This window comes from Perna viridis, chromosome 2 (genome assembly GCF_037379345.1).
Source record: "Perna viridis isolate PV_CMFRI_1.1 ecotype Kerala chromosome 2, ASM3737934v1, whole genome shotgun sequence".
NCBI lineage: Eukaryota > Metazoa > Mollusca > Bivalvia > Mytilida > Mytilidae > Perna > Perna viridis.
In genome coordinates this window covers 18,095,465-18,110,243 of record NC_142446.1, presented here as the reverse complement: position 1 = coordinate 18,110,243, position 14,779 = coordinate 18,095,465, and the positions used below count along the sequence as shown (strand labels likewise).

The 14,779-nt window shown below is 32.6% G+C and overlaps 1 protein-coding gene across 7 annotated transcripts in view; it reads left to right on the top strand.

The window, feature by feature from the left end:
- Positions 1 to 14,779, top strand: part of LOC148623893 (sodium/calcium exchanger 1-like) — a 78,401-nt gene that overhangs the window by 24,538 nt on the left and 39,084 nt on the right. For all 7 annotated transcript variants that reach the window (XM_088566189.1, XM_088566188.1, XM_088566186.1 and 4 more), the window contains exon 3: positions 9,844 to 9,944. In XM_088566189.1, coding sequence (XP_088422315.1) covers positions 9,844 to 9,944 — 101 coding nt within the window. The remainder of the gene's footprint in view (positions 1 to 9,843; positions 9,945 to 14,779) is intronic.

Here is a 14,779-nt window from a genome sequence, read left to right as displayed (position 1 = left end):
ACAACGCAGGTAGGCCGTCCTGCCACATTTCCCCCACCTTAAGGTCTTCATACCACTAACGACTCTTAACACTAGGTCATTAGCAAACCAAACCCTGTGGGTTTTTTTAGTTGAGCACCAAATGTAACAGGTGGGAGAGCATGAATTGACTTGCAAAATTATACTTTGCCACAGAGGATCGAACCCAAGACCGCTCGGTGACAAGCCAGCGACAAACCATATCAGCTGAAGAAGTAATCCTTTAGCCAAGTCAGTTAAGTGGCTATATAAATCTCACTACCTACTACAACGCAGGTAGGCCGTCCTGCCACACAAGCATTGACACTGAAGTGTGAAATTAGTCTGATGAAACGGTCATAATTACAACTGGTAATTAATAAAAAAAAATCCAACCAGGTATTTTAAATTACAAACAAGAGTTGTAAACTTTATAATCTTTTATAATCTGTTTGCAATTAGCCATTTAGGTCAGAGCTTTAATCGATGTTAGTTAGTGCTACATGCGTATATATTACGTAAGTGGGCATAAATTTGCATACTAAAGGACCAATAACTTTGGAATGCTTGATCTGATAATGTTTTACCAGTAAAAAATGTTACGATGTTTCTTTTATAGTTTGTTTATTTATTCTGATGGTTGAGTATTTTGATTAGCATAGTTTTTATATAACATATTTATTCGTAAAATGATTAGCGGTATGGATCAATTTTTTCACCAATCAATTGCCGGTTTGATAGACTGCTTTTACCCCCAAATTACGAATAAATGTAATCAAATAATTTTACTATGTAAGCTCAAGTCGGAAAAACAATAGGTTTTAAAGTTCAAAGGTCTACAAAACAAATGTCTGAAGTGACGACTTGCTGAAAAAATCTGCTTATAGGTCCGAAAAATAAGGTAAATAAACCAAAATTTACTCAATATCTCATTGCCACTTTGCTTTAAAAAATACATTACATAACAAATAAGAAATAAAACTGTATATAATTTGTGTTCTAGAATATAACAATGTACATTGTACATGTAACAGAAGCAAACAAACATATACAATGAAATGCCGAAATTGGCCTAACCTCTTAAAAGAGGCCATTTCTCTTACGTGGCCAGTTTTGGATTGCAGTATGGGTGGCCACATAAGAGAGGGACTACTGTAAGTGGTGACCTTTATGAACACTATTATATATGTGTTAATTGCAGTAAGTGTGATGACCATGCTGACCATGAGACTTTCTTGGAGATAAAATGTTTGGCACCAGATTTTGAGGGATGCATCTATTAATTGTTCTTTCATTTATCTTTTCTATTGAAGTACCGTATTCTTCCGTGCATTATGCGCATCTGTGTATTCCGCGCACCCCCTTCTTGGCAAGGGAGATCGGCGAAAAAAAATCAGTTTTCGTGTAAAACGCACACTGGGAAGCGTGGAAAAATCACCAGCAGAAGACTACATTGAGATGAAAGGATTCCGGTAAATTCCTCGAAATGCATATCTTTTCATCATTAATCTTTTAAATAAAAGTATTTTCTATGTTTCCCTGCATTTGCAAGCCATTTATTGATTAAAATAGTTTATAAATAGCGATGTTTTGGATCTGAGTCGGCTGAAATGTTTACATTTCCTGTTTGAATACAAATCAGGTAATTCACGAAAACAATGGCGTTGAGTCCGACCATTTATAAAAAGATGTTTCAATTTGTCAAGTTGTGTATTGACATCTGACATCTGGAAACAATTCATCAAGCGGATTAAAGGATTAGTACTAATTGTTTCACCTTCTAAATTGATCTTTTGTTATTTGATAATGACAATGGGCCCGATGACAGGTTGGCATTCCCAGTATTGTGTATTCAACGCACCATCGCACACAGGTGAAGACGTTATAATTAGACTTTGAGAGAACAGTAAGAAGCTAGTCGTGGTTTTTTGTACAAACTATGAAATGCAAGGAAATGGCATTGATGGATAAAATAACTATTAAATAGCAGTAAAACTTTAATTGTTTATTTCACATAAAACTGTTCTCAAAAATACAATGGCTCGATGTTGTTTTTAGTTGACGACTTTGGTTCTGATTCCCGAAAATTACGGACCTGAAAATTATGTCTCTAGAAAAAAAAATCTAGTAACTCATTGTTTTGGTGTATACCGCGCATCCCTCTTCTGGAGCAAAGAAAAAGTTGAAAAAAGTGTGTGGTATACACGGAAGAATACGGTAATCATTTTAGTGTTTTATCTATTCCTGTAAAATTTTGGGGAGTATCTCTTACTATACTATAATTCAGTAACATGGTAAAGAACTGAGGTTATTTGCTTGGCCTTTCTTTCAAGGATACTTACTAATATATTTTGCAAAATCAGTTGACTGAGGCTCTTATTTCATGCTTAGTTTGTGTTAGTTTACAATGTAATTTGTGTTTTGAGCTTTAACCCAAAAATGTTTAAAGACTAGACATATCATGGTATATTGGTGTTCAAGTGTCAATATTTCAATCAATAATACAAAAAATTTGTTAACAATTTTTATGAAACTTGTGATAACTTTAGTTGTGGTTGACCAATTGTTCTGAAATTGTTATGTGATTTTTCTAACAACTAAAAGAAGGTTCCCAATTAATTTGGAGTTTTTTGCCTATACCATTTTAGAAAAAGGGGCTAGAAAGGGTAAATATAGGTGTTTTATTAAAACTCAGGTGGAATGACTGCTTTTAAACCCCCCATGACAAACAGTCAGGGGCATATTAATTTACCCCTGTCTGTCAGTTCGTCCATCTGTCCGATTACACATGATCACGGCTTGTCCGACTATCTCCTTGTACAGTTTTTGAACATCTTAAATATTTTACAGGATATTTCTACTCATAATGAAGGTGTGCAGGGTCAAAGGGTTTTGATTTTTGTGAAATGTTACGGAAATTGGTGATGGTTACACTTAGTCATTTTACTCAGAAATATATGGATCATGGCTTGTCTGGCTGTCTCGTACAGTTTTTGAACTACATTTAAAATATTTTACAGGATATATCTACACATGATGAAGGTGTGCAGAGTCAAAGGATTTTGATTTTCATGAAATATTACAGATATTGGTGATAGTTAGACTTAGTCTTTCAATTGCTGAAAAGATCTTTATTTTAAGGCCTACAAAAGTCTCCAGGGATCAAAGTTGTGAGACAACTCCTTGTAAGAGTTATTGCCTGTCAAAGGTGAAAAATGACATTTAAAAAAAAATTTTTTTCACAGTTTTCCGCCAGTATCTTGAAAACTATGGTAGAAAGAAACTTCCAATTGCTGAAATGATCATACCAAAGTCTTCTTGAGTCAAACTGTTGGACAACTTGTTAAATTTTTGAATTTATTGCCTTTGAAAGGCAAAATTTAACTAGGTGAAAGATTCAGGCTCCTGGAAGCCACTTCTTTATTTTTGGTCAGATTTTGAATTACTATTTTATCAGATTCCTCGTAAAAATGCCTGACTGTGTTTGCACACAGATTTCAGATATCTCATATGGTTTATGAGTTAAAAGGGTCAAAGGGGCCACACCCCAAAAAAATAAACTTTTTTAGTTTTGGTCTGATTTTGAATGTTTTTAATTGAATTGAAAAATTTTGTGCAATACAGTGTCCAAACCATTTGTTGTGTCCTTAATAAGTTATAAGTCCTGATGCTTAAGTTTGTAAAAAACTAATACTTTGTCCTCACTTGCCCAACTGTTCTGGGTTTGTCCATTGTGGTTGTATCATGCTGTGCTCAGCAAAGCTTTTTTTTATTAAAGACTGTCACCATATCTGCGAGGATTGTGAAAAAAAATTGTGCCAGTGTCAACAAATTGTTAAAATGTATGAAATTTTTTGAAGAATCTGAAGAAATAAATCCTATTATCCCCATGAGTGCAAGTGAAAAATCAGAAAGGGTTCATACAAAAGTAGGGGGATTATCTGTTTTGGAACTATTACTCAAAAGCACTTGCAGCAATGTGTATGAAAATTTTCTATTGTTATAAATTTTTGATTTTCTGTATGTTCAAGTGTTGGGACTTAATTTATAAAAAAGGGAGAATTCCCATATTTGCACAATAACTTACAAATACTTACAGATATTTTCTTTAACTTTAATGAAAGGTTCACTTCTATGGCTGTATGCTATGGTTTTAATATATTTCAGATTATACATTTTGAATTATGGGACTTATTCTTAAAAAAATGTGACATTTCCATTTCTGATTATAACCAGGTAATTATATGAAATCAAAACAATTTTCATCAGGCATCTGGTTCTATTAACAAGACAAATCCACCAGACTAAACCATTTTTTGCCAGACCAAAATTTTTTTGAGTTTAAATATTAATAGAGAAAATACAGAATACAGTCAATAGCCAAATTTATTAGGTCAGTCCAATGGCATTTCATTTTCACTGACATTGATTTTTATTTATCATGTCCACCAGAAGTAAAATTTGTTGTTATCACATTGTATATCTGTCTGTTTGTCTGTCCATGTAATCTTTTATTATTCTCAATTGCTAATATTTAAGTTATTGGACCACTTTTGTATAAATCAACTCTGTACATATGGAAACAAAAGTATGATGCATCATTAAAAAGTCAAAAAAATATTATGTACATAAAGTTCATCAGCAAGCATTCATTAATATATATCTCATGAGAGTCATATCAAATGTTGTGCTATTACTGCTCATCAGGTTCCCTTCATTACATTATTTTGTATTTAGTAATATCAGTTATATTGCTCACATCAGTTTGATTGACATTTGTGACATTTTGAATGATTTCATTTTCCTCTCTTATTGTACACAGCATCAATAATTTAGAGTCATATTAAGTGTTAACCATATTTTCAAGATTTAATGGTAAAATCATCCTGTTGTTTGTTTCTGAAAAACACATTCTTTGAATTCTATATTCTGTTTATTCTAACTTTAGAATGTTTACATTATAAATTATATATTATTTAACAGTTCTTCTCAGATTAAAGGTAAGACACAAGATTGCAAGTAACATAATGATGCCAGACTTGCTTCAATAGCTAGTTAATTAGAATTCATGTAACAACTCAGTGGTACAGTTGTCTGCTATATAGAGTTGATGAAGGTTATGGAAAGTTATGATGCCAAGTTACACATCTGGGTTACTTCAGGGAGTTTTGTACAGTTCTCCTTTTTATATCCATGCTTTGGATCATTTTTACTGACATGCCGCTATGTTCAAAATGGCCACCAAAAGTCATAATCTAGAAATATATTCATTAAAAAAAATGCCCATTGCTTCCAATGCAAACCCATATTTTAAGTGATGCCCCTTGTGAATAAACCTTTAGAAATCAAGCAGTTTTATATATCATGCCTTTAGGTTCATAGGCCAAGTTATCTTTTGCAACTTTCAAAACATAAGGTCATGCCACATTTTTTTGGCCATTTCCATGGCTTGTTTACATGCAATGTGAAAATGTGCCAAATTTTGACCCTAGCTCCACCACTGTGCCGTGAAAAAAAAATTTGAAAAGCAAAATGAAGAACTGGCATATTCTGAAGTGCAAAAATGAAATATCTTTCAAATTATATTACATTTGAAAAATATTATTCAATCCCATGGCCACTGGCCTTCTTCATGACCGATTCTTCTCACCAATAGGGGTGGTCCTTGTGACGTCATGAATATTTAATATATTAATACCTTCTAGGACATTACAATATCTCGGAAACCTAGGTGGCTAGAAACTTAGAATTTGGTATGGTGGTAAAGTTTAATAAGCCTTATAAAATGAAGCAAAAGAAAGTGCATCAATATATTGTCCGTTGCCATGGCATCACAAAAACTAAAATTTTCACAGATACCAAAATCCACTTTTTTCCCATGGCCATAAGATTTTTTTTATTTCTAGAATAATTTAAATGAAACTTGATAATATAATGTGTCTCAGTCAGATTTTGAAATCCATGTAAAAATTCTATGGAAATGCTGCCATGTTCAAAGTGACTGTCTTAGGTCACAGTCTAGGACATTGCATTATCTCAGCAACACCAGTAACTACAAACTTGAAAATTGGTCTGTTGACAGAGGTCAATAGGCATAATAACATGATATTTAAATTCAGAACTGAAAATGTTGCCGGGCGACATTTGCTATTGTTTGCAATGGCAATTATAGTTGGACTTCTTATTTACATCAGTATAATCAACACGGTTTGGTCTCGAACATGAAAATCTTGTAAGGACAAGATTATTTTCATGATATATAGGGAAACAAATGGCTTTCAAAACTGCAGAAAAAGAGTTTTGATTGTTGTTTTTTCTTTGTCAGTGTATGGTGCACAAGGCATGTATGGAGAGCAAAAAAACTGGTTCAAATATGAAGATATTAAGGATGACCAAAATTTATGGAGCCTTTGAATGATTATGCCATTGTTTACTTTCTAGTATAATTATGGGTTTTCACTGACATGTCATGGACTTTGCCATTGACTTGAAAAGATCTAATGGATATCCATTTTGATTTGTAACTACTCTTGGACTTTTAGACGATTTTTTGTTTTAGACTTTTAAGACTTTTAAAATTTGTTCATCTCTGATTTTAATTTTGAATCAAATGAATTTGGGGTTTCCATTTGTGTAACATGGACTTTGTCATCCACAGGGTATACTGCTATACCCATGTTGTATTACCTGCAATTTCTTAGTTTTTTTTTTATTTAGATTGTTAGGGAATGATTGATGACTGATAATATATTTTTGATTACGATGAGACTGGTGTGTGGAAAATGGACTACCGGTATGCCATTGTCTCAGATAGGTCAAAAACATGAACCCACTGTGTATCCATAACTTCAATAAGAAAATCAAAAAGATTTTTGATCTGGCAAAAAAAAAACATGGCTGCCATTACAAGAAATAGACCATAGGGGTCAAATTGCAGATTTTGGATGTAACTCAATAACAGTTGGGTTTAGCTAAAATCTGGCAGTGGGTAAAACTGTTCAGCATGATGGGATGGATTTGCACCAAAATTTTCAGAAAGATCTGTTGACAAATGATTGAGTTATGGGTCCTGAAATGAATTTTTTTCCTGAATTTCATAATTCCAACTTTGAAAATCTCCTCCTCTGAAACTACTAGATGGATTGAAACAAAACTAAGCATGAATGTTGTGTAGAATATCTCTAACAAATTGTGCTTGGGGATTTTTGATCTAGTGAAAAACATGGCTGCTGTTACTAACAATAGACCATAGGGGTCAACTTGCTGAATTTTTTTTTACTGAAATTTAAATTTCAAATTTTGAAAATCTTCTCCTTTGAAACAGCTGGATGGATTGAAACAAAACTTAGCGTAAATGTTATGTAGAACATCTTTAACAGTCTATGCGTGGGGAATTTTGATCTTGCAAAAACTATAGTTATTGGTATTAAGAATAGACCATAGGGGTCAAAATACAGAATTATGTGAAGAACTCAAAAACAGTGAGTCTTAGCTAAAATCTGGCAGAGTGGTACAGGCGAACTTGTTCAGCGTGATGATTTCAACCTATGCCAAAATTTTCAGTAAGATCCGTGGATAGATGAATGAGTGTTGTCATGAAATGGATTTTTTTATGATTTTTTTATTTTTAAACTTTGAAAATCGTCTCCCCTGAGACTGCTAGTAGGATGCACTGTAACCAAACATGGCATGAATGTTTGATAGGATATCTTTTACAATCTGTGTGAGGAGATTTTTGATCTGTTGAAAAACATGGTCACCATTACTTAAAATTGAGGATTTGTGGAAATAACTTGAAAGCCAATGTGTTAAGCCAAGTTTTCACTGGGTGAAACAGGGATAAAAATTAGAAGTTGCCCAGTAGCCTATGGCTTCTAGATTTTGAGCTTGGCTACCAAACTTTTGGGTAAAATTTAGTTGAAAATATTTAAAAAAAATATGGTCTGGGCTACCAGCTTGTATTTCCTAATTTTTACCCCTGGTAAAGTTGATCAACATTGTTAGATGAACCTACATGTATGCTGAACTTTTCGTGAAGATCTTTTAATTGCTTTTGGAATTATTGCTTTTGAAGAGTTCAAAAATGAGAGATTTATTTTGTAATATGAAAACTGGTTGATTACTAAGTAAGGACAAGAGTTCAGCTTTAGAAAGCTTAGGACTGTTTTGGACCAGGTGGGCAATTCAGGCTCTCTAGAACCTCTAGTTTAGAATGTCATACATGTATTATGTAGTGCAAAAGATGGGGTTGCTTCATGTAATACTGGTGATCTAATTCCAGAAAAAAAAAAAAAAACATAACTTACATATACTCCAAATGATTGACATCACATGGGTTATACTGAAATATGTCTGTTTGTTATGAATGTTCTTTTGGATATTTTGCTTAGAATTGATGTAGGGATTTTTTATTCTTTGAAAAACATGGCAGCTGTTACTAAAAATAGAACAGGGGTCAGAGAAGTATTTCACATATATCTCCAAAATCATTATGTTAAGCCAAAATTCTGTTTAAATTTTCATTTTAATCTGTTAAGCCATGTTGGAGTTTTGTCCTTTTTTCATGTTTTATCCCTATTTTTAATGTTATTTCTTTCCAAAATCTTCTTTAAAACTACCAAATCAATTAGAACTAAACTGAGTATGAATATTCCTTAAGGTATTCTGTGTAGACCTGATATGGGGATTTTTTATCTGTAAAATAGCATGGCCACTGTTACTAAAAATAGGACAAAGGGGTCAGTCAGAAGTTTTTCTTTTATATCTCAAAAACCATTAAGACAAATTCTTTCCATTGCTGATACGATTCTTATAAGGTCTACAAAACTCTTGCAAGGTATCAAAGTTGTCAGATCAGGGTTTGATACTAACTATTTTACCTTAGTAGTCCACAGGACTAGTTAGTTTTAAATGTTAAATGTTTGCTGCGTGGTAGTCCTGAGGGCAGCAAAGCTGCCGGAACTAACTAGGGGGGTTTTGGGGCATGCCCCCCTCAAATTTAAAAAAAAAATTAGATGCAAAATCCTGCCATTTGAGCACTTTGGGAGGCTATACAACGAGCTTTTTGGAATGGATATTTTCTCCATGATAATGAAAAAAATGGGAAGGAGTTGAATGAATCTCAATTTATTTTTTATTATTGCATAAGGTCAAGAAAAAGTCTGTACGACTTCATCTTAAGAGAAGTTATATCTTTGTTGCTGTAATACAGCTCATCATCCTCATTCTGTTTTTCATCCTCATGTTCTAATTTCTCTGCACACATATACACATTTTAGTTTCTTTAGCTGGGGGGGGGGGGTATTTCAACCTTAAAAGTACAATAAATGAAAGTTAAAAACCTGAGGATGATCGAAAAAAAAAAAAAAAAAATGGCCAGAATGTAACTCAATTAGTGACGAATTCAGAGTGGTGAAAAGTGCATAGAACTGCCAGAATAAAGTACGAAACTAATCATTTGCCGATGTTTTCAAAGAGACATAATTTTTTCGCCAACTTATTCAGTAACTACTAACACAATTTCAGGTAGTGCAAAGGACTATTTATTACGGATTCTTGGGTGGTCCTCCTTAAAATCAAGTGGTTCCAATATGGAATTTTATAGAATTAGTTAAACTAGTTAAATCTGAACTAAACCACAAATTACATTCTCCCAAGATTAGAATGCAGCAAAAGAACAAAACAGGTCATCTCTGTACCATCTACTTTATACCCATCAGATTAAGTACAAGCAAATTATTCATTTTTAAAAAGGAAGAAATTTCATTCAAAATTTTTAGCTGTTTTTTACTGTGTGTTTACAAAGTTTACTGTGGTTTTAAACTGTATCATATGTTTGTTTTTCAGAAAAATAATTCATATTAGAATATATGATGATGAAGAGTACGAAAAGAATGAAGTCTTCTATCTAGAGCTTGATGAGCCGTGTTTGTTGAAGAAAGGATCAGGTATTCTATTATGACAAAACGTGTATGTTGTTCCCCAAGGGTTTCATCTTATACTTGTATTTCATGTATTTAACAATGACCTTGCTTAAAGTCTTATTCCTGTTTTCATTATGTACGTTTAGATGGCAACAGGTTTTTGTAGAAAATCATTAAAACACAGGTTACAGAGTACATTGGAGCTACTATATAATATCATTGATCAATTTTCACTATGATAACTTGAATCAATAAAAAGCTTTGTGCAATACCAAAATTTAGCTCGGGTAGTTTATACCAAGTAATCACCCTGTCTGTCTGTCCAATTGCCTGTCCTTTTTTCATTTATCTGCCCACATATCTAGTAAGTGCAACTTCTCCTAAACATTTCAATAAATTGTTGAAATTTTTTAGGATTTGGCATCATAATTCATATGTAGATGTGCATCAAAGAAATAAATTATTGTACGAAGGGAGATCATTTATCATTAGGGTTTTACATAAACCTTGTTAAATGCAACTCCTTCTAAACAGCTCAAGGGAAATAGAAATTTTATTGAATTAAATATCATGTGATTCCTTAAGAGGAACATATTCTTTATTTGTATTTAATTTGGAGGGGGGTATTCTTAGTGAGCTTCCTGACAGTATTTGTAATACATGCATTAGATTTTTATTATACCCCATGCAATGAAATTTTAGAGGGTATAATGTTTTTGACCTGTCAGTCCATTATAAGTCTTCCGGACTTTTGTTCTAAATGCTTGCAGATATTGAGCTGATTTTTAAGTTGCTAATATTCTTAACGACTTCTTGCACTCGTAATTGCAGTACTTTATTTTTGCATGTGATTTGCATAATTATATATTACTACTCCACGTTATGCTGCGGATCTGTGCGGTGTTTACCACCATATTATCATAGTTCTAGCTTCAAACAAGATAAAAATGTACCTCTTTAAATATCATACACATGTGTTCTACATGTGTTTCTTGCTTGCATGAGAACAGGAAGTTAACATGAAATGATCGCTTAGCATTAAACATTACCCAGTTCCCAATTCAGGCACAGGGGTTCATTGCAAGACTGTATGGGTCATATACATTAGCAGGGCCCTCATGTCTATAAATATTCATTGCCAGTTGTTTAATCTGGTTCCTAACCCACTGGTCACTAAAATGTACCTCTTTTAAAAAATATACACTTGACCATGTGTGTTCTTTGTTTGTATGAGAACGGGAACTTTCCATTAAAGAAGAAATGACCGGTTTGCATTGAATTTATGTAATATTACCTGGTTTCGTGTTCAAACACAGGTCTCTGACAATTTACTATATAGAGGTCATAAACATTATCAGGACCCTGTATACTATACATAACCAGGAGCCAGTTGTTTAATCTGGTTCCTGGTAACCAGTTGTTTTGATTCAAAACATTTGGGTCATTTCAGTTACAAAAGAATGATCATATCAAGGGAACCAAAGTTCTAGGGGAAGTCACCCGATTTTAAAGCATGTTGCATTCTTCTCATTTTGGATGTTGAAAGAAAGCCAAAATCAGTGGCAGAGAATATTTGACGATAAGCGATTTTGAAGATTTCAGTCTTTGATTTGGTATGTGAGTCTACCATAATGAGTTATAAATTATATTGTAAGTTTCATTTTGCATCGCTGATTTTTACCTGACATTTTTTCTAAATGCTTGCGGATATTGAGCTGATTTTTGGTATGTGCGGTTACCATGATGAAATACAGATCATAATTTAGTTTAGGTATACTTTGCTGGTTTTTACCTAAATTTTGGGCCTTTTACTTGGCAAATTTAAAAGAAATAAGAGATTTCCAAACTTTTTTTTTGAATGCTAGGAGATATTGACCTGATTTTTTGGTATGTGGCTCTACCATTATGAGTTACATATTTAATTTAAGTTTCATTTTGCTTTGATGATTTTAACTTAAACTTGGCGAATTTTATAAAAAATAAAAGTCTTCTGGATTTTTTTTTCTAAGCACTTGAGGATATTGACCTGATTTATACAACTTTTGTTAGGACTGGTTTGTTGTATTAATGAGTTAAGTTGCTTGCCATAGCTTTCTAGACTTCAAACTAGCCCCTATACAGCTTCACAATGTCAAAACTTGTGCTACAAGTATTCATACGTGTATGTATTACTGTCTCTTCCACAATCAACAAAAAGAAAACCCTACCTACTCTACAAATCCTAATACATGATGTGTGTTGTGCTTACTGTATTTTAATTCAAGTCCATAGTATATTGTTGTTGAGAATATAACAAATTAAAGACAAATATTAATAGGTAATAATTCTAATGAATACATATCAAAAATTAAAAAAAAAAATAACCACACAAACTAAAGTTTCTACATTAAACAAAATAACCATCATATTTAAAACAATAATACATTAGTTTCTTCAAAGAGCTACATGCATGTATGTATATAACATCTAAATCTGTACATCTTAAAAGTTTGGCTACTTGGGGCTACCCATACTAAGTCTTGTAAAGTTTAAACAATCCCAAATTCATTAACCAAGTACATTGTAATTTTAGGAAAAAACCTGGGTCAAGGCTTCTGGTTTAGGATTTGACTTAAATAAACATGGGGAAAAAACTGGGGTCGAAGCATCCAGTTGAATACTCCCTCATAACTGGGGTCAAGCGCATGTAGTTGTGAGTTATGTTGGATCTTACATAAATGAACAAGAAAGTTGTGTGAAACTGGGGTCGAGGCATCCAGTTGCCACATATACCCTTGCCAACATTTACTAAAACTAAACTACTACAAGATAAAATTATGAACTCTTTGTGCTCATAATGTACCTACATTATACCTGAACAAGACTTATCCAAAATAAAAGTACCCCCTACATAAAAATAAATTGGGGGGAAATTATTTCTTGAAATTATGCCAGGAAGAAAACTTTGTAAGAACAGTCCTGGGAGAGATGATGTTGAGGTTGGTGGGTGGAAAGATTCACAATAGTTACAATTTGAAAACATATAAATTTAACCTCTCTTGAAAATACAGGCAAACTTTCTACCCAAGCAACTAAAAATAACCACCAGTCATCTACCTCTACATGACAGATTACAGCATGAAAATATGTTAAAAATCAATAATCATGTGCAAAGCTTATTATTGTATAAACTCAAATTAAATTTAATTAATTAAATTGCCTCTTTTGGTATGTGAGTATACCATAAGTTTTAGTTTAGTTATGCTTTGCTGATTTTTGACGAAATTATGGGCCTTGGACTTAGCAAATTTTACAAAAATAATAGATTTCCAGATTTTTTTTCTAAGTGCTAGCAGTTATTGAGCTGATTTTTGGTACGTGAGTCTAAAATTTTGAGTTACAGATTAAGATTTTGTTTCCTTACACTCTGCTGAAATTATGAGCCTTGGACAAAAATTTTTTACAAAAGTAACAGATTTCATGATTTTTATATCTACACTTTCAGATATTGAGCTGATTTTTTTGTATGCAAGTTTACAATGTACAGTGATGAGTTTCAGATTAAGTTAATATTTGAAGATTTTCTATATATTAAGGCCCTTTGAACTGTATTTTGACTTTCCAAAACACTTTTTATTTGAGAATCCAATATGTGGGTGTGTGGGGTATGTGAGTGTGCTCACTTAAGTTCTTTAATCATAAGGTGACCATGACCCATTTAACTGATGTCCATGCACACATACATAAAATTTACAAAAAGTTGTTAAGAATTTTTGAAAATTTAAGGTTTCCACAGGAAATTAAATCCCCACCCTCAAAATCTTATTTCTGAACTTTGATTCAAGTTTCTGCGTACCAAAGGCAATGATTTTGTTATTCAGTTTTAAAAGTGCTTAGGAAAGAAACTGAACTATTTGGGGGACAAATTGTAATATTTGGGAGTATTGCATTATTTTTTTTTAGATTATTTAGCTTAGGGAAACAGCGTGTATTCATAGGTAAATTCAAGGTAACACTCACTGAAAAGGGAAGTTGAACATGATAACAATTTTCTTCCACTAGAATATTTCTTGAAGGAAAACACTGTCTTTAAACTTTTACTTGATGAAACTTGCAAAATTTGGTATGCACCCTTTGCACTGGTTGTTCAATTTTTATATGCCCATCTAAGACTGGACGTATTATTATGGTATACCATTGTCCGTCTGTCGTCCACACTCAAAAACGCTTTCACCAACTTTTATGAAACTTTGGTGAATTGTTCATATCTATTGACGTAAGCTCCCTTTTGATTTTTTATAAATTTCAAATTTTTCATTTCCATGTTATGAATTTTTATATTTAAAAAAAGGGGACATTTAGTCAAAAACACTTTCACCTACTTTTATGAAACTTTGGTGAATTGTCTATAACTGTTGACATATGCTTCCTTTTGTTTTTTTTTTTTTATAAATTTCAGATTTTTTGTTTCCGTGTTATGAATTTTTTACTTAAAAATGGGGGATTTTCAAGTTTTTGGACGAATACTCAAAAACACTTTCACTAACTTTTATGAAATTTTGTGAATTGTTCATATCTGTTGAAGTAAGCTCCCTAACGATTTGTATAAATGTGAAATTTTACATTTCCATGGTATGAAGCTTTACTCTATAAAAAAGGCGGAAAGAGCCAAGGAAATTTTATTTCATGGAAAATCATTGAAAATTGACCAATAATTAGGATGATTGACCAATAAATATAAAAGGTACTTGGTAACCTTCTCAGAAAAGTGTGTTTTGAAGAAGACAGAAATGTATGGGTGAAAAATCAAGACAACAAACTTAGTTAAACTTGAGGTAGTGCTAAATTTTTTGGGCATTTTTTATTTACTTTTTTTTTGG